The sequence below is a fragment of the Halichoeres trimaculatus genome, unplaced genomic scaffold (assembly GCF_033239565.1).
Source record: "Halichoeres trimaculatus isolate MK-OKI-2021-1 unplaced genomic scaffold, fHalTri1.1 fHalTri1_scaffold_21, whole genome shotgun sequence".
Taxonomy (NCBI): Eukaryota; Metazoa; Chordata; class Actinopteri; order Labriformes; family Labridae; genus Halichoeres; species Halichoeres trimaculatus.
The window spans coordinates 10,762,587-10,783,116 of NW_027437199.1; the positions used below are offsets into that span (position 1 = coordinate 10,762,587).

General features: G+C 40.0%; 1 protein-coding gene across 2 annotated transcripts; it reads right to left on the reverse strand.

Annotated features, from left to right (window-relative positions):
• Positions 1–169: 169 nt before the first annotated feature.
• On the reverse strand, positions 170–19,787 carry tmpoa (thymopoietin a). 2 transcript variants are annotated; one of them, XM_074698333.1, is made up of 7 exons: positions 19,655–19,787; positions 19,191–19,473; positions 10,353–10,470; positions 7,598–7,747; positions 7,311–7,450; positions 1,632–1,732; positions 170–1,166 (listed from the first exon to the last, which is right to left on the reverse strand). In XM_074698333.1, exons 2-7 carry the CDS (start codon positions 19,416–19,418, stop codon positions 755–757), a joined length of 1,149 nt encoding a protein of 382 aa, XP_074554434.1. In that variant the 5' UTR covers positions 19,419–19,473; positions 19,655–19,787; the 3' UTR covers positions 170–754. The 2 variants fall into 2 exon arrangements, with proteins under 2 accessions (XP_074554434.1, XP_074554435.1); XM_074698334.1 differs by having other exon boundaries at positions 19,191–19,428; positions 19,655–19,773.
• Between the last annotated feature and the right edge of the window lie 743 nt (positions 19,788–20,530).

The following is a 20,530-nucleotide window of genomic DNA, read 5'->3' on the forward strand; positions in this document are numbered from 1 at the left end:
GAAGGATGCAAAGTGACAAGGTTATGTATTATTTATAGTTACTAGGATTAAAAAGTGTGATATGGTCAAACTCCTCCAACCTAGACAGACCAGACTGTGTAAGAACTGGAGTCAACTAAAGCGGTTGAAATTTTACTACCACTTAAATAAAATGCTCTTAAAGCCACAGTAACAACGATATAGTTTATTGACTGGATATTCAATGTGTGAAACAGTGAATACATAATTAAGTAGGATACACAGGGACTTTCGTCTTTATTAGAAGAAAACATTAAGAAAATATCATGTAGCACTTTAAAAAGGTTTGATTTATAACATTGAGCCTCTCTGTCTCTTTAACAAAGACGGTCAAGTAAAGTACAAAAAAAAACACATCATATGAGTTCAAACTCCATCATCGTATGTTAATGAGTGACAGACAGTAAGGCACACACACATTCAGCAAAAACACACACACCATGCAAGTGTGGCATAAAAAAAATAACCTGGTGATATAAAGAGAGTTCACGTTTCTGTGAATGCTACTGTTTTTTTTGAGGTTCTGTCCGTTCACAAACAAAAAAAGGTCAAAGTGTTGCTTGAACAGTTCTGTCCCGTTTCTTTGAGGGATTCACTGATTTAGAAATGAAGGAAAACAAATGACAAAGTATGGAGGGCGAAGATGTCAGAGGTAATTTCACAGGGCCCTGGAACAAACGGCTAAATGAAGATTCACTCTTTCAGGTGAAAAAAATAATAGCTCCTCCTGATCTCTCTACGCTGTGCTGCCACTTGCCACCTCTGCAGCACTAGGGTCGAATGGGGGGCTGCTGTTGGTCTCCATGGCCTGATAAACCAGGAAGGCGAAGGCAGCCACCACAGCCAGCAGGAGCAACTTTTTCCACAGAGACATCCTGTTAGGAGCTGCTTTGGTCTGAACAGCAGGGGGCGCTGCAGACAGAGGCTTGGTAGAGGAGGAGGAGGAGGTGTAAGAGGAGGTGGATGTAGAGGTGGTGGAGAGGGGGAGGCTATTGACTCTGTTGACGATGTGGCTCTGTGTGTAGAAGGAGGAGGAGCTGCTGGTTTTGGTGGTTTTGGGATAGAAGAGGGTGTTTTCGTTGTTCCACAGATCACTTGATTTTATCGGCCGGCCGGCTGCTTCTTTGATGGGTCGTCTGCAGGTGGCGCTGCAACAGAAAGGCACAGTTTGGTTTCTAAAGTAAAGAAAGATGCACAAAGATAAAAAAGCCTGGCTGTTGTCCTTGTCGAGCATTGCTATTTTTAGACACAAAGCTAAACTCAGTAGCATGACCCTGCAAGTTGGATTAGAAAGTGATTGAATTTGCTGGAAACAGTTAAAAAAATGCAGAAATGATTTCATGTTGTAGCTCTGGGAAACCAAATGTCAGACTGCCTAAACTCCAGACATGCAAACGGTTTCCAAAGTGCTTGTTTGGTTTGGTTGAATCATTTCTGATGCAATGCAATCAAACTCAGGGTTTCATAACAGCACCATGCAAATAGCCACCATTAGTTTGAACATGTTAGACTTCTGGGTTAAATGTCACTATTGGCTCAGGAAATCTGTGATCCATATCTACAAACAAAAGTGAAAGTATGACTGATTACAGAGACAACATTTATATACTTACAAGATTCTTGTAGGAGAGTTGATGTCATTGGGGAGCAGCTCCTTCAGGATGTCGCTCTCCTCCACCTTTGGGGGCGGCTCACTGGCTGCAATCTTCTCCACCTATGGACAAAAAAACAAAAAACAAAACATGAATTTAAGGATCTTACTGTGAACACATTTGAATCCATCCACCAAGTGCCTCACTTCAACCTCCTGCAAGTGCATGTGTCGACCAGCAGAGGGCCCCCTGCTTGAAACCCAACACCTCTAACCACGTGACCTGTCCAAACAAAAGGCTGACCACCATGTTCACCACCAGGTGAGAGTGACCCTTGGCACAGTCGGCCTGTCTCACCGTCTCATCCCGGGACAGAGTGGACGCAGCGTGTGATGATCTGCTGCTTCCATTTCTGCAGGACGGTGTCTGCGAGGGGGGCTCGCTCTTCCTGCTCACAGACAATGTGTGTGTCACGTTTAACCTGCCAGCTCAGCTGTCACACAGAGCCTCAACAGCTGCACACACACAAGAACAACCTTTGACCATTAAGTCTGTGAGAGCTGAACTTCTCATGTTCCACCAGGACAGTTGTGGTCTCTGTTTTTTTCATGCACACTCTTCAGGTTTCACAAAATACAAGCTGGATTATTTTGATCCTGATCACTGTTTCCAATTTGTAATTTAACATTTTAAAGACATTTGAATTTTAAATATGGTGTTGTAATTGTATTACTTGAATAGTCTTAAAGTTACCTTGCAACAAAAAAAACACTTTGAAACAAGACCGGTTTCAAGTTTTTGTCAAATTCACACAACCTCTTACTCAATCTGCTGAGAACCCTTTCCAGAACTTTTTGGTGTATTTTGATGCTGACATCGAATACAAGTAGAGCTCTGACACAAATTATGAAATGGTTAAAACATATTTTTTGCATTTTGAATCTCATACCCTACAGGTTGCAATAGACAAAGCAGAAAAAGTGGATTTACTACAACAATCCTCTTAATGAGGTCTGTATCGCTGCTGAAATCTGATCCATTAGATTTTTGGCACCTCGCAGTTTTAGAGTTCAAGTTTAATGCTTCAGATTGAGGATTAGAGAGAAAGCTTTATTTTGAAACTTCTATGAAACTGCTCCAGGACTCATAATGAGGGATGCTGACAGAGGACTGAATCTGCAGCAGGACATGTGCTCCATGGTACAATTAAGTCACAGAAACTTTGATGTAGTAAAACAAAACAAATGTGGCAGCACATCTTGGTATTACAACCACATGTATCACTACACATCAGACTATCCTCAGGGACGGCTTCACCTTCAGTCTGATGTTCTTCAAAGTATCTTCGCCGGGGGTTATGTTTGAAAAGACAGAAACGTTAACCTCTTGTTTCAAGATACACACAATGTTTCATCCTCATGACTGATACTATATAACGTTAGATAAAATTAGCACAAGGCGTATGTTTTCTGTCAACTTACTGTGTCAGACAGAGAAATGCAACAACAAAGCTATGACTGCTAAATGAGTAAAGAAAGGCAAAAAAAATTAGGGATGCATGATATATTGGTATGAATATAGGTATTGGCAGATGTTGGTAATTTTTTGAACATATCAACATCAGCTGATGTGTAAAAGTGGGCCTATATTAACTTCTTAGCTGCTGGCCATTTTCAGAGCATCTTAAATGATCTTTTCCAAGACCCGAATAATATTGTTTTCTATGACTATGTAAACGCCAAGACTATCTATGAAAAGTGGACTTTCTTCTTCTATGTCTCTCTTTTTGTTTTCAATCCAAAAAACAGACAAAACAATTTTTTTTGATCATGTTCATCTCGGGCGCTCCATCCTTTGATTTTCATGGTCGTCTTTTCTCACAATCGCGACACTCTTCTCTCTGAACTACCTCAACACATCATCTCAGATTGTTTTTTTTAGGCCATAACAGCAATATCAATATTGGATATCACTATTGGCCAACATTTTCATATCGGTGCATCCCTAAAGAAATACAATTAAAAAAAATTTGTATTTGTTAATTAACATTCTTCAGACAGGGGCACATCTTAAAGTCTGTAGGTCATGGGGCTCATGGAAAATGCGGTCTTACACCAAGAAAAGATGTATTTACTGACTTGAAAAATCTACAGTCTATGAGGAAAACACAAAATCACAAAGAACATCTAAAAGATTTTAAGTGCAAAGATTCATCTCTATCATTTTCATGTTTAATTCTATTTGGGATGTCTGCTGTGGAGCTGCTTTATTGAAAAAGGCAGATAGCTACTGAAAATAAACAGAAAAGTATCCGAAAGACATATCAAAAATACAGAACTATAAAAAATACTGTAAGGATGATAATGTTAAAAAAATAATTGAAATTTAGGCAAAATATGGCGTAGTTACACTAAAACTACAACCCTGTGAAACAGAGATATCCAGCCCAGACAGAGGGACCTCTTCAATCATCACCATCTGAAACAATGGAGCCCATTTTGGAAAAAAAAACAGTTTCATGGAAACAGAACTAATGATAAATGCAGCTGGTTGCCACCACAACTATGACATAACAGGCACTTACATAGAGTTTATGCAGTTACATCATCTACCTTTACAAAGAATAACTCCACTGTGTGTGCTGGAAAATTCACAGAAAGCAAGCAAGGTAACACTCATAAACACACACACCTCCAACCCCTCCCTCACATCACATCATGGTTGGCAGAGATCCAGTTTTCTTAACACTGCCCCTAATGGCTCAACAGGTGACTGTTCACAGTCTGACCAGCAGGAGGAGCTGTTCGCAATCACATCCAGAGAGCAGCAGCAAAACATCACATGTGGGATGAGTTCATGATCATATTCCCCAACAGGGGATGTAAAAAGAGGATCTTATAACACTGACTTTAGACTGCTTTACAAAATAAAAAAGAGACCGTGTGGGAGTTTTATGATTACAGAAACAAATGTCTGGGAATGTGGACAGCAGAAATGAAGAGAAAATGAAAAGGAGAGAAAAAGAGACAAGAGGGAAAGTGTGGGAAGGAGCTCAGTACGAAGCAGCTAATCCACATCATGTGCTTTGAGTCTGACATGCGGCGATCAACGCTGATACTCTGAACCTGCACGCTCGCAATGAGCTGGGTGTAACTCAAATCCAGGAAAATGAAAAACCTCTTCCTGTGCCAGCGTTGGAGGAAACTGAGTAATCAAAAACAGCTGCTGGGAGACACATCCCACCTGCTGCACGACACGCTGCAGAGAGACTCCAAGAACGTATGCAGACATTAGAAGTGAAGTGACATTCTTTGCTGTGTCTCAAGTTCATCTCAGGCTTTTGCAGCTGGAAGAAGATTTCTCAACATATCAAACATCCAACATTAACAGAAGTTAGGACTTAAAAAAGATAAAGTTTCATAATCACACTCACACAAGGCCCAGTTATCGGTGCAGGAATCCCCATCCCCCAATCTAAACTCACCATACTCCAACCTGAGCACGGTTACCTCTTTATATACGTCAGCATTTCATAATCTGAAACACACGCAGCTTCATGTGATACTGCATCCTTAGTTAATGCAAAGCGAGTTTAAAATGATCGACCATATTTGCTCTCAAGTCAATTCCATGCTCGTACTTTACTTCATTTAGCACACGAGGAATCAAATCAAACACAGCCCCTTTGATGCTGGTGGGGTTTATGTTTTCGTTCACTTATTGACTTTCCTGTCTGCAGCGGAAACGGGAATGTGCTGCATTTTTTGTCTGCTGCTTTTGATCACCTTTGGCTGACCTGTTTATTATCATTATGCTCTTCCTGACAAACATCCAGCTCTGTTTACTCGATGATCCAATCGCTTTGTCTGCTCTGTCACTAGCCCGTTTTCACACATGCTCTACTGACACTTTATAGTTTCAGGAAACCCAGGATCCTTTCATGATATTACGAACCTGAACTAACCATGCATTTCAGAGGCTGTTATATGATGAATACAAATTTAATGTGGCATTAATTTTCTTTACTGTACTAAAACCAGTTCCATTCATTCAGATAAGTTAGCGTTCTTTAAAAACTAAATTAAAACTGTAAACAGTATAAAAATGTCAGTCAGTTCGGTGGCCAGTTAGCAAAAATGATTCTGTTCCCCGGAGTAAACTTCTATCGAGCTCTGACAGCATAGCCACTGTTCCAGATAAACCAGTGTTTTGGAGAAAAGTGTGACCATGCTGTTTGGTGACCTTCAGCCGAACATGAAAGTGATTATTTGCTGATAGTAACCAGTAAACAGGGTCACACTTTAAGGGATGGGTACTGAATTAGGTACTTTTATAGGTAACGATTCACGCAAAATCGAAAGGTACCATGTTTAGGTACATGAATGCATCCTTGTGACTGTGAGTGGAAGAGTAGGAGATTTTCCATGCTGGACATGAGCACAGCATTGCACGTTTGTAAACTCATAAATAAATATGTTAAATAAAAAAAATAGACTTTATTATTTAAAAAAAAATTATATATTTTTTACCATATAAACATAAAAAAGTACTGAAAATTGGTACCGTTGAGTACCGATACCAATTGCCAGGTACCTGGCATCGGTACCATATCATTTCAAATGCGAAAGGTACCCATCCCTACACACTTTACACTGAAACACCAGTTACATTGGTGGCTGCATTTATGAAATGTGTTTTCTGTATCCAAACCTCAGTTAACCAGATTCAACCACTAAGAAGTAATATTAACTGCAGATATACTAAATTCAGTTTTTACTTTGTGTATTTAATGAAAAAGTTGGTTTGGTTATGACCAAATACAACACCAGGACTCAACTCAATATGTTCAAGTTAAACTACTGTATAATCAGCAATCCTAAAATACAAATCTCTATTATTCTGATACATCTGGTGCATTTCACTGTCTGGGTGTAGTTTTCTGGATTGTTTAAATTGACCCAGGTCTCATACTTGGCAGTCTGTGCTCTCATCCTTGGCTTGGGAGGCTTTCTGGTTTATTGACACGTTTTTGTTTTGTGTTAAACGGTCTGTAAAGGTCCACAGTTAATGTGGTCATAAGCATCAAGTGACTATGTGTTCAAACTCCATCCATATACTGTATATTTGTCCACTTTCTGATGTCTTAAATCACTCAGTCACTCCACGAAGCTGAGAGTCATTTAATATCATTTAGGTAAAAATTGCTGTTTTTCTGTGGTGAAGCCGTAACAGTTTACAAACAGTGGAAGTCTCAGATTGAAGGCACGAAAACAACCACTAAGCAACAGCTTGGTGCTTTTTTCAGAGGTTTATACACAAGCAAAAATTTGCAGAAGTTTATTTAGGCTAAAGACACTTTAGAGACCAAATATGTTAATTAAACATTTTAACCATTTCACCAGTAGGTCTCAGCCCAGGCTACTGTTGAAGGCTGCAAACTGCAGCTCTGTCAGAATGGACACATTACAACCTGCTTTAGACCTGTAATTTACCCAGGAAATCTACAGCTTCCCTATCATTCAGGTTTACAGTTGCACAGCTCTGAAATCAGAGGTTTTAAACATCCAAGCTGCTGCTTTTATGGACACCAGAGAAAACAGCTTCACTGCAGCGACACATGCAGAGCTGTATCAACACACCTCTTCAGCTCAAGGGCGACTACAGCTTTGAATCAAAGAAAAAAGATGAGGTGTTTCTTACCACTTTGTGTTTGCTGCTAGAGGAGCGGGTGGTGACAGGCGTCTTCCCTCGGCTCCTCAGCGGTCTCTCCACAACTGGAACTGGTTCTGGTTCTGGTTCAATATGAGTTTGAGGTTCAGGCTCTGGCTCTGGTAGCACTTCTGAAAAATCACAGTAAATGCTGAGTTAAGCTCATGTTAATTCTTTCACTGTCTCCCCCCCCAGGCTAGCTTCTGTTTCTCTAACAAAGCAGATACAACTGTTTATATTTCTGATGGATTGAGGCTTAAAATCAAAGCTGGCCATACCATCCTCTTTGTCGCTGTACGGGTCGGATTCAGAGTTCCCGTTGAGGTCGATTTGTGTCTGCGTCTCTGTTACAACCACCTGTGTCACCTGTGTCGGTCCATTGTCCAGGATTTTCTGCAGCTTCTTCTCATACACTTTACGGGTAGTAGCTGTGAAGACGAGAGACGATTAAACAGCTGCACAAAATAACTCTCTGTGCCAGTGTCTCTGAAAGTGAGTACGTGGATAAGTGTCACAGAGCATCACCAAAACAGACACATTTATATGACTCAGCTTCCAAAACATCAAGATTTTGTGTTTTTTTGTCCAATTAAGAAATCGAAAGAAATCGAAAGATGTTCATTTTGGCTATCAGAACTTAACAATGTCTTAACAATGAGACACGAGTCCTGTGTTTTGTTACATCTCTCCTGCACAGCTGTGCCACTTAAGCAGCACATGAGCAGCAGCTGCAGGTCTGAGTCAGTGTGTTCACTACAGCTGTTCAGTCACAGCCACGAGCACACTTCATAGAAAACGTGCACACAGGCTGGGCGACGGCTGACAGCTGTGTGGTGTGGTGACTTAAGAGAAACAAAGTGGGAGAGTTGGACAGTTTGACAGAGTTGTAGCTGGCCCCCGGCCACTCAAACAAGCAGACGAATTCGACAGGTGCAGTTTCCTTTATTTATTGGCACCGTGAAACTGGATAAATACAAGAGACGTTCATTACAACCTTAAAATCGCTCGTTTACAAAATATAAATACTTTGTTACACAATTCATTTACTTGAAACACACACACACACACCGTCTGTTAGAAATACAGACACAGTTAAAATGCACTTTGCATTACTCGCATCACAACATTATCGACCGTATTACAATACAAAACAAAACAACCCACGTACCTCACTCTGCCGACCAGGGGGGCTAATAACTCTGAGGCAACCTGGATTTCTCTGGTGGGAGCGTAAACATGCTACCAAAGGAAAACAAATAATAAACAACCCGCCAAACTTTAAAGAACGAACGAACGAACGAACGAATGAATGAATGAATGAATGAAAGCAAACGAAAGACACTGTGACATACCATGCTGTGCTGTTCCAAGGAAGAAGCTCAAACGACAACACAGGAGTGCGTCGCTTAAGTACTTCCCCGACAGCACAGCTTCCGGTCGGAAACAAAAAAAAAGAACTCCATGACGGAAAACACAATCAAAAATAATATACTAACGACGTTACAAAAAGGGCAGCCAGTTACACTCCCACCAAGTTTTCGGTCTATTTGACGTGTGGTTGGCAGTTTATCCATATTGTATCCAGACTGATTTTAGAAAGTCTGAATGGAAACAGCTTCGGTAAAACTGATTCAAACTTCAGAAGTAGATTTCTATGAATGCATCTCAGTACGGCAAGTCCAGCCATTTAAAATAGAATTTTCAAATGTCTTTTTGATAAACAAACATGAAATCGAGGAAGAAAGCAAAATATACACTCTGCAAACAGTAGCTAATGGCTCAACCTCTGGATCACATTTTACAAACCTCACAGTTAATCATTACTGTTCTCTCTTTTATGTCTACTATAAACTGAAATTAACGACCTAGTTCTTTATTAACTCTAGTCCACAACATGTCTCACCTTTAACTGGGACAGGCAGCTCCTTGACACAGGCTTTAAATTTGGAGCAAATATTTTAATACTTTTCCTTTTTTTATTCAATGTGGTTAGTTTTCAGCTTCAGAAATGCTAAGGCCACCACCTGGCTGGGGTAGTGTATTACATGCAGGCACTGGTTAAAAATGTCAGAGAGATTCTTATACCTCAAAGTGATTCGTTCCTGCTTTTCATGACTTTATGAAAAGAGTGATTTGGACTCTCTAAGAATAAATTTTTTCTATTAAAAATTAAGTGAAACTTGGATTAATAATGAAGTTGTATCACTGCGATCAATAAGAAAGAGCAAATGTCAAAATAGAATGTTAAACAAAGAGTAACATTGAGAAAAAAGTTGAAATGTAAAGAATCTTGGTTAAAAAATAAATGAGAGGCAAGATTTTGTCAGCATGTTTGGTGACAAGTCAACAGACTTTGGGCTTTCTGTGCCAACAGGATCAGGAAAGGTGGCCTCATCTTTCATGCTGAACATTTAAACCAGGCTTCACGCTCTTAATTAAAGCATAAAAAGTCCTACCCACCTTTCTTCTTCCCAGCTCTACTCAGTCTGGCTTTTTTAACGTCTTTCATGAACACAAATTGAAGCTCAGTTTCTCCCTCCTACTCTCTTGGGATCACTGGAGAACTGTATAACTGCTCCCTCTCAGTTGTACTCCTCAAACATGACACCCTGACTTATAAAAGTAAGAAATAGGAACTTCATTGTAGAATAATTAGAGAGGCCAGTGCTTATTTGTCAAACAGATTACAGCATAGTCTGCTTACTGAGGTGCAGAAGTCAGGGAATGCTCTGGCGTCTGTTTTTCAAAGTCACGTCTGGAAACCCAAATCTGATCCGATCACTTACAAATAACTGGGTGTCAGTGCGTCTTAAACTTCAGGAGAAACTGATCTGATTTGGCTGCAGAATGAACAAAGCCTAATTGAGCGACACATTCCAGAAAAACCTCTCACAGACTGAGTCAAACTATTAGCCTGCACGTGTGAATTCCAGCACCTGTGTGGAGTGTGTAACACAAACACACTGTGCCGCTGTGAGTGAAGATTCAGTGTGTTACCTCGAACATGGCCCTGCTGAAAACATGGAAACTCACCAACTATTGGCCCGGCGTTCACTCCGTGCTTCAGCAGCTCGTCCTTCAGACCCTCGTCCGTCAGCTCGGTTATATCCGGCTCTGCAGCTGGAACTTTGTCTGTCTTCCTCACAGCTTTCTGTGAATAATGTAAAACACAGTTAGTATTGAAATAATGACCTGCATTTTACTGTATAAATAAACTCCCCAGAGACAGATGGAGTTATTTCTGCCAAGAGGAAATGTAATAGGCCAGTAATGAAATTAAACGATGCAGACGGAGGACAGACTTGTGTGCAGTAGAGAGCTGTTTGTTCATTGCCTGTTTGGTGAAATGCAGGGCATCAAAGATCGAACTGGCTTGGTTAACACAAAATTCAGAGCAATATTATTTCTTTTATAAAGCTTTTTAAAACAGCTGATTTTCCGTCAAGACCTCTTTTAAAGTCTTTCAAATGAAGAGACTTAAAGCACAAGACTCTATTGACAATAAACACTTTTTATCTTTAATACTGTACAATGATCTTTCATAAAATTCACTATGACGGCTGCCCGCCGATTGTATTAACAAATGCACGAGCACCTTAACTTACTATTGTGAGGATAACACTGTTGCAAAGTTGAGCATTTTTTGAAGCGAATGAATAAAGAGCAGATCATTTTTTGTAAACACTTCTCTTCTTTGATCAAGACAACGTTCTGCAGGATTCAAAGCAACAAGATGTTAAATTTATTGATAGTTACATAGCACTACTGGTTGAAACATGACAACAAGCAAACTTTGTAAACTCCATTTGTACCATAGTTTAGTAACAGGCTATAATTAGAGTTGTTTACAAATGCTGCAGCTGCTGTGAGACATGTCCGTAACTTACAACGTTAGTGAATGTGACGTGCTGAAATTAGACGTACAAGATCCGCACGAGAGAACTCATGGGGCTTTTATGCTTTGTTGGTGTCCATTCGCAAACTGCAGGGGGCAGTGTATCACAAATGGACGTCTATCAGAGTACTAAACGAGAGTTGAAGAAGTTTGCCTTTGTTTACAGCATGACCATAGCCTGTAAAAAAAATGGACGTCATCTTGCTCAGCTTGAAGTGAGGTCTCCACAAAAACTGCTCCCCCTGGTGGCTGGCTGCAGTATAGGTTAAAAAAATCAGGCTTTCCAGTCATTCCAGATGGGCTGTGGTCAAACTTTAAAAAATAATACACCTCCTAGAAATGTTTCTCACGTGCTGTGGTGATTTGAAGATATCATTTGGCTGCCTTGTATTCAAGTCCTCTTTTTTCTGGAAAGTTTCGTTTTCAATAGTTATACAATGTTAAAAACGAGGTTTTATGTAACGTTTAAGAATGATTGACAGATGCAGTGTCGCATATTTTTTTCTGGGGATTGTAATATATGTCAGGGGTAGAGTCAAGAAGTGATTAGGCTCTCGAAAGAAAAAAAATATACATTATTTTTGTCACCCAGCTCCACTCAGATTCTCCCAGAATCTCTCATAGTCTCTACTGAGCAGACTCTGGCTGCACAACTTACTTCAATGGTGGCGCCTGTGATGGGAGTATTTTGGTTTCAAATCCGTACAATGATAAATGGCGGAGCCACGCTATCCACTCTATATACAGTCTATGAATAATAATAATAATAATACATTTTATTTATAGAGCGCTTTTCAAAAAACTCAAAGTCGCTTTACATAAAAAGTTAAAAGTGCAGGTAAAAAAATACGTGAACAATAGAAAACAGATAAAAGCAAAAGGTTACAGTACAAGGTAAAAACATAGTGCATTGAAAAGGGACTTAGGATTATTGGTTGAAAGTAGTGCGGAAGAGGTGTGTTTTTAATCTGATTTTGAAGGTGGTGAGGTCAATGGAATCACGGGTGTCTTGTGGGAGTGAGTTCCAAAGGGAGGGGGTGGCAACTGAAAAGGCTCTATCCTCCCAGGAACATAACATACCTGTCCCAGAGATTTTTACCAAGTTCTTTTAACCGGTTTCTTTTCTCTGCTGAGAGTGGCTGCTATTTCACTCCATGAATTATTTACCACACGGTTATCATGGCAATCTCTGTGTGAAGAGTCATACAGATGCATGTGTTTCTACACTTTGACCACTGGGAGATCACGTTCTTCCACCATCTTGTCCGCGGGTCTCCGTCTGGCAGGTTAAAAATTTTTGAGTGTGCGCGGCACGGTAATTTTCTGCGTGAAAGGGACTGCGCCAGGGGGCGTAGGTGTGAAAATGATGTCATTCGTCCCCACGAAGCCCATGGACCCCACAGATGCGTCCAGCATAAATCAGCCTCAACTCTTTGTTTTGTTGACAGACTCAAGTTTGAAAAGACCACTGCATAATAACTGCTGCATGTGGGTTGGAATGAACATTATCACAAACAGTTTAATCTATGTTTTAGCTTGTGCTCTATCACTCTCCTGTTTAGCTTTCTTCTTTATGCCAGTCCCACGACTCCAGAAAAAAAAAAATCCAGATCTTGCTTCTCTCTGCTAAACTTTTGGCTTATGTTCTGTGAATGAATTTGTGCTGGACTTGACCACAGATACGGAGAAATCGCATTTAGAAATAACCAATTTTGGCGCTGATGATCTTATCTTGAACTGTGGATTAAAAAAAGTCTAAAAGTGAGATTACTTCAACATTGCAAAGAAGCCCTGGAAAATGAATAAAAAAGCACATGCTTGGTTCTCTTCCTCCCTTTGGGAATCAGGAGAAAAAGTCAACAACTTAGCTGCTGCTATTATCAAAACCTGAGGTCACATTGACTCTCTCCTAGCATGCAACATGTTCACTTAGTGTGTAGTTCTAAGAACTTTTGCCTACTGTCTGCAAAAGTCATTTTCCCTCCAAGAAAAGCAGTTTGTTGAGCTTCAGGACTGTTACAGAAACCAGTTTTCCTGGTTTCCACTCCCACACCATCTGGCTTTGGATGAACTTATCTTAACTGGCTGCCTGTTTAAAAATAAGTGTGAAAAATTCACCAGTGGCTTACATTTCATGCATGATTTTTACACAGGAATGTGAAACGTGCACTCGGTCTAGCACACATGATTTGGGGGGACAGGTTTTTACTCAAGGAGTTTCTTACGTTGAAGAGAAGCTGAGGGAAAAAAAAGGAGGAGGAAAACGCGGGGACTGAGCAGATGTAACCTTCAGGCGCTGCGTGATAGTAAACAAAGTTCAGGGCTAAAGCACACCAGCCAGCAGGAAATTACAGCACGTTTGAAGCCAGCCGCGGCTGAAATGAAGCTCTGTGGCTCTGCCTCTGAGCCAATAAAGTGCGCGTGCTGGAAATATTTAGCAAAAACACAGATGTAGCATCTAAGTTAAATGTGCCTTTATGCTGCAGAAAAGAATTAAAGAAGTCATTCCAGAGATTTCCTCTGGGGTATATCTTGGCGTTTCGAGCTGAATACTCTACGCAGCAAATATTCAAAGCTGACCTCCCGCCCTCAACGTAAACACACGCAGGCGAGGGCTGAACAATGTTTTATAATAAAATGGGTATGGCAAATGCTTTCTTTGGCTGAATATCCTTAACGTTAAATGTAAAAGTTGTAACATTATGCAGCAAAACTGAAAACCACATAACAGACCATAGCTATTGGACTAAATTCCCCTAAAAAAAAATACTTAAGATACAAACTCCCCTCTCAAAGTGGCTTCAATGCACCTTTGTCTTTGGCGTCTCGCTGTGCCAGAAAATGTGCGGAATGCAAAATGATATGCTGGAACCTCCGTGGAGAACTTCTACCACGCTTCACAGCATGTAATAACTGTGATACACGCACACACACAGACACAGTTTCCGTCTTACTCTGCGTCTGGCTCTCTGTGGGCCCTCAGAAGGGCTCGGTCTGGAACACAGCCAGGGACTGTTTCAGTAGAGCAGCAGTCTGAGCGGGACAAGAGGAGGAGGAGGGGACCGTGCAGACCACACCCTGGCCTTTAAAGGCATAACTGAGGCCTGAGCTCACAGCCAGAGCTCTCTGGAGTACAACTCACTCGCTACAAACACTATCAGACTTTCCTCTGCAGCTCCAAACCCCAGCTGCATGTTGGGAGCTGCATGCCAGGGCCTGTGGCTGCATGATGCAACTCGCTGCATGGCTCAATAACAATGGAGTGAGCGTGGTTAGCCGCATGTTTACGCCGCTAAAGTAAACCACAACGGTTTGCATTTCTGTGCCACACATTCCTCAAACGTTACGGCTAAATCTTCTTAATCTTATTTGAAAACAGAGGAGAAACTTTAAGCACGAAGAGAAGAATGCGAGTCTTTCAGAACGCCTCAAAGCCGCTTTGACTGCAGAGTTGTATCTAAAAAATGTCAGGAATGAATTTTCCAGCCACATCCCCCTTCCCCGCCCCCACCTGCACGGCATACCTGCAGCTCGTAATCACACGTTATCATCAGGTTTCTTGACAAATAACCGCAACAATGATGTACTGCAGAAAGACAAAGACAAACTAATAACACACAGGCCCCATCTTTCTACAACCTCCACTTTTCACGACACACACATGCAGATGTGGTGGCAGACGGTCTGCGCACACATTCCTCTTCCTGAGAAAACTATTTCCTCAATGAAAAGACCAAACCCAGAAAGATAACAGACCGCTGAGCTGCAGTGGGCACAGCACGGCTGGAGGAGAAAACCACAAAGTAGAAAAGATGAGAAATCTTATCAAGATTGTTGACGAGATACTGAATCTGTGAAGTATTCCCAATTCAAAATTTAGAGGCAAGTGATGAGATTTAGATTCAGGAGCTTCTCTGTGTTTGCATTCTTTGGAGTATTTTGGCGGGCTCTGGAGGTGTTCAGGAAACACTCATCAGGTCTGATAGATTAGCTTTCTAACAAGCACAACTAACAGAAACTTCCATGCAAGATTAGTTCAGACCTTATCTCTCACATGCAACTTCTCAAGCTGCTCATCAGAGAACAAAGACACTACACTGCAAAAAACTGAAATCTCATCAAGTGTTTTTGTCTTTTTTTAAGTAAAAATCATCTTATCATACTCGATATGAGCCACTTTCAACTTATCAGTCCAGAAAAATGTCTTGTTTCAAGTTATCAGAGTGCAAAAATGAGGTTTGAATCGCTTGTAACCGGTTAAAAAAAAATTGCCAATGGAACAAGAAAATATTGCTTGAAAATTTCCTTGAGACTAGAACAATGTCTTAATACAAGTAACTTTTCTCTTGTTCCATTGGCAGATTTTTGGACTGGTTATGAGCAATTCAGACCTCATTTTTGTCCTTAAATAACTTTAAACAAGACATTTTTCTGGATTGGTCATGTGAATTTGGCTCATATTGAGTCTAAAAAGGAATTTTCTACTGAAAATAAGACAAAAACATTTGATAAGATTTCAGTTATTGCAGTGTAATGTGTCTGTGGCTAAACATTGGCTAATATGTCTTTAAAATCCCTTTAAATTTCAATAAACTCGTGTGTATGTATGTATATATTTTTGTTTTTTAACGTTCTTTTAACTTTCTGTTAACTTTTTATTTTTTTAATCATATATTCGCACTTTATTTACATATCTTTATTTTCATTATTTTTATTCTTAAAAATAAATTATCTGGTTTTCTTCATTTTATTTTGTTAGCTTTTTACTAATCTATATTATTTATCTATTTTAATGTTAAATATATTTTTCATTTCATCTGTATATACAGATTTTTGCCTCTAAATTCAAAGCTAAAAGTTATTAAAAAAGAGTGTGGTAAAAAAAAATTGTAATAAAGCCCAAGTAAGGACAGTTTTACTACAACCTTCAAAAAAGATTTACATGCGATGATGGAACAAATGTGATAAAGTTCTTTTTCTCGGCCTTTTCTGCAATGTGCAAGCATGTGCATTACTTCATCTTCAAAGTTTGAATGCACAGTTACTTACCTCAAGAAGATGCCCTTTACTTTGCCAGAAATATGAATACAAAACGTGCCACGAATAAGCAGCAAGAGCAAGTCCTCCACTGCTTGGAAAGGTTGGATTGACATACATGAAGATCAACTTTCTCCTGTGGTTGCTGTGCTTTGAGTTGTAGGAGGATAACGAAGGAAGAAAAAAGTGCAGTCTGTTTAAGACTATTATTTATAAAGTTAACCATTAACCTTAAGAATAGGGCGTTTAACGACATTATTTTCCCTCCTTCCCCTTTAAATTCTGTGCGCTATATATAGATTAAAAATGATCTTTATCATATAAAATAATGTGAGTTTTTTATTTTGAAGCAAAAAGAAACTTCTTGTTTGACCATGATATCACCATCAGGGTTTGCACCGGGATCAACAGAAATTAAGGATTTGGCACATAGCTTATTCCAATCATTCTGCACCTCTTACTTTTTCTATTGTAATTTTATTTAACTAGTATATATTCTTTTTTCTGTTTGTACTTTCTCCTACTCCTATCACTGTTTAATTTATGTACTTCTGATTTCTCTGATTTATTTATTAAACTTCAGCTTCCACAACTCGAAGCTGTCAAATGAAAAGTGTTTCATTTCCTCAATAGAAATTAAATTGGACTTGATCTAGACTGATCTTTAGTGTTATACAAACCTCTTTGTGGTTGAATATATAAGTGGGAACTTGCTGATGGAGGTTTAGGATGACACAAATGTGCAAACAGAGTGAAAGTGTGCAGCGCAGGGAGAGGATTTAGAGTTTGTTTCAGAAAAGCTGACATCACATCCTCACTGGATCACGACATGTCACATGACTTTGTCCAGAACAAAACAAACGCAGTCCTTGTTTAATAGCAGTAAACATGAAAAACCAGCCTATTATAGCCTAGTAGTGACATGTAACAATGTTTACATATGATTCCTCTTCCGCTGGGAGGGTTTGTCCAAAAGCTTGTCCTGCCAGATGCTGAAGGATCGTAAAACTGTACACAACGGAAATAAAATGAAATAGGCAGAATTTTCTATATTTTTTTCATTTTCAAAATGTTTTGCTTTTGAACATTTAATCTAATACCCATTTTAGTCAATCTTGTAAAGAATTTCATTGTTCTGCATCTGACATTAGGAGATAAATAGTGAATGTAACAGTCAAATTCATTTGGAGATTTGCATACACAGATGAAACCCTAAAGACTCTTTCCCACTGATCGCCCACAGACCTGTCAGCACCGATCATTTGGAAATTTGCTGCTCTTAACCGTAGGCTGTCGTCCAACTGAGCCTTGGAGATCTAATTTAAATGTACAACTAAAGAGCGTCAGAGGAGATGTGTTTGTTTGTGAGGGAGAAATGTAGTGGAACACCTGCACAGTGTTTGCTCCAGAGAATGAATGAGACAGTCTCCTCCCACGTGTTTGACTTGTCATTTTTCACTCACTGCCTTTGTTTTACTCACACCCTTAATTCAGTCATTGTAAAAACCGCCTCTACTACAAACCAAAAACACGCCCCAGAAAACAAGTCGAGACCAGACATAACCTGCTGCACACCTGTTTGAGTCCAGATACAGAGCCAGTTTCTCACAGAGTGGCCCGTTACCAACTACTGTGAGATTAGAGAGGAGGAATGGATCCATCGAACTGTAACTCAGTGAAATGTTCTGCTGCTGATGGCACAAATTATTGATCAATTGATTTAGAAAATTATGATAGTGAAATCCAGACTTGCAACAATTGAGAGGCTGGTAGCAGGAATCATATATGTTCTGAAACTGTGGTTCCCAAAGTGGGGGTTGGGACATCCTGCACGCCATGAAGCAGTGGGGGGTTGGAAATGCCTTCCAAAATCAAAAACTATTTACATTTGCATACCTCATCCACTATTGTAAAAGAATCAAACAAGTGAGTGTTTATGTTTTGATCCAAAGTGAAGACTAAAAATGTGACAGTTTTAGCCTCTGGGTTTAGTTCATTAAGTCAGCAGGACTATGAGTCTCGTTTGATCTGCTCCCGTTTCATACCTCTCAGGTATGGCATTCAGAGGCTGTTTTGAGTTCTGCGCGGGAGGAGCTGACTTACCCCAAACAAACACACCTATCAGCGTCTTATCTCCATTCTGACGGTTTCTGTACCTAGGCAGAGCAGGTCAAACAGAGCCTCCATTGGTCTGCAGCCCTGATTGAATTATCATGTCAAAGACTGAGTGAGACATGTTGAGGAGGAGACACCACACCCGGAGTGTACTGTAGATAACAGCAGCTGATAGCAACAACCTGTTTGAATCAATGCAGACGTCAGAAGCAGTCTGTTGCTTCAAACAACGTTGAAATCACTTGTTCAGCATGAAAATGGTTTAAAAAGGGAAACTCTAAAAGGGGAAGTGAAAGCAAAATTATGCATCACAGATTTATCCATGCAGCTTTGGTTGAGTAGGAGTCAAGGGACTATCTGAGGGGCTTCAAGGAGAGAGGAAGGGTCTCTGGGAAGGGAATCAATCAACATAAAGATTTGGGCGTGGACACTTAGGAGTTTGCAGGTATTAAGAAAAGTTAATTCATTGATAAGTTGAGATTTGCACAGTGGTTAATTAAGTTTTTGATATTTAGCAACTACTTTGCAGGCCAATTAATGTCTTACATTACATATACTACCATTTCTTTTATAACAAAGACTTTTCAAATTGTTCAGTCACTTTTTTTTCAAATATTTAAAACCATATACACTTGTTAAGGCCCTACATTTTTTGGTGATGCACACAAATGAACATATATACAGAGTTTTGTGGAATCCTCTGCTCTTTGCACACATTTGGGTGTCTGAAAATGGAAATTGCAGACAAATCTAGCACCACTTACAATAAAGTCCATTAATTTGTAAAAACTTAAATGAATCCAGAATAAAATAAGCAAACTCACTCTTCCAGAGGACCGACTCCTGCTGGTGACCACAACTGGAGGCAGCTCCTCGTCGCTGGAGAAGGCTGCGGTGTCATGCTGGTTCTGCCCGGTTATGTTATCCAGATATAACTGAACCAGCACGTCTTTGGTCGGGTTCCCGCTCGGCAGCTCCACGTTGTGGGCCAGTAGCTCATTCTTCAGCTTGTCTTTGGTTAGCACAGATGGGTCGTCCAGGTACTCCGGCATGTCTGCGTTTCTATGACGGGGTAAGAGGAACGGTCCGCGGGGTAAAGTCAGAGAGCTAACAAGGAAAGAGAGGGGGATAAATGGGATAGAAACCAAGGGAGGTTTGGAGTGAGCTGAGCGGCTAACCAGCGCCTCTTACCGGGTTACACTGGAAGTGACAACACACTGGATAAAGCGCTAAAGCGTGTGTTAAGAAGGACGACTGTGGAACAAAGAATTAAAATTAAATTGCTTGCCACTGTTATTCTTGGTTCCTTTTCCAGGGAGAAAAACAATGTCATGAAGGTGTCTGTGTTGAGGGTGAATCCACACCAAGATGCTGCTGTGTACGGAGTAACCCGGAGTGGAAGTGACTTCACGATGAGACGAGCTCTGATTGGTCAGAAGCTGTTGAAAGAAACGTTCTGATTGGCCAAAAGAATAATGCAACTATTGAAATTTGGATCATGGGTTCGTGGTGCCATGAGTTAAAAAACATATACACATGGTACATGCCATTGATCGTGAATTAATCTCTTCAATTTAATATCGTAATTCCGTTGTATTTCTGAGGATTAATCTGGTCTGAATCTTTTGAATACGATTCAAGAAAAGACAAAAATGATGACGTCTCAACAAAAGGCACATTTCACAACATTTATCCCTTTTTATGTGTTCTATTTTTCTGAAAAAGCAATAGTTTTGTCGGCAAATAAAGCAGTAAGTGATTTCGCATTCTTACATCGACAAACAAAGCACTTTAGAAGGTTGAAGATTTTTTTTTTGTTGGTGTTTAAAGGTTCTTTACATTGATATATTTTCTAAGTTATTCACTTTGACATGGCATTTCTAAGTTGTGTTTTAGAAAAGGTTTTGTATTTAGTGTCTGCAGAGGATAGGCAGCCTTTCAGTTTCCATCCTCATTATCCATGCATGGATATGAGTGGGCAGGGCTGCAATGATGTAATACTCACCAAAAGAGTCCAGCACATTGATGTCAAAATAAAAAAAAGACACCGTCCTCTACAGTCCTCCTTTTTAGCTCAGGGTAAGAATGTAGACACTAACAACCAACAATAAGAGGACTCACCTTTGATTTATTTGCTATGTTTTGTCCTGTTATTGTTCCTAGA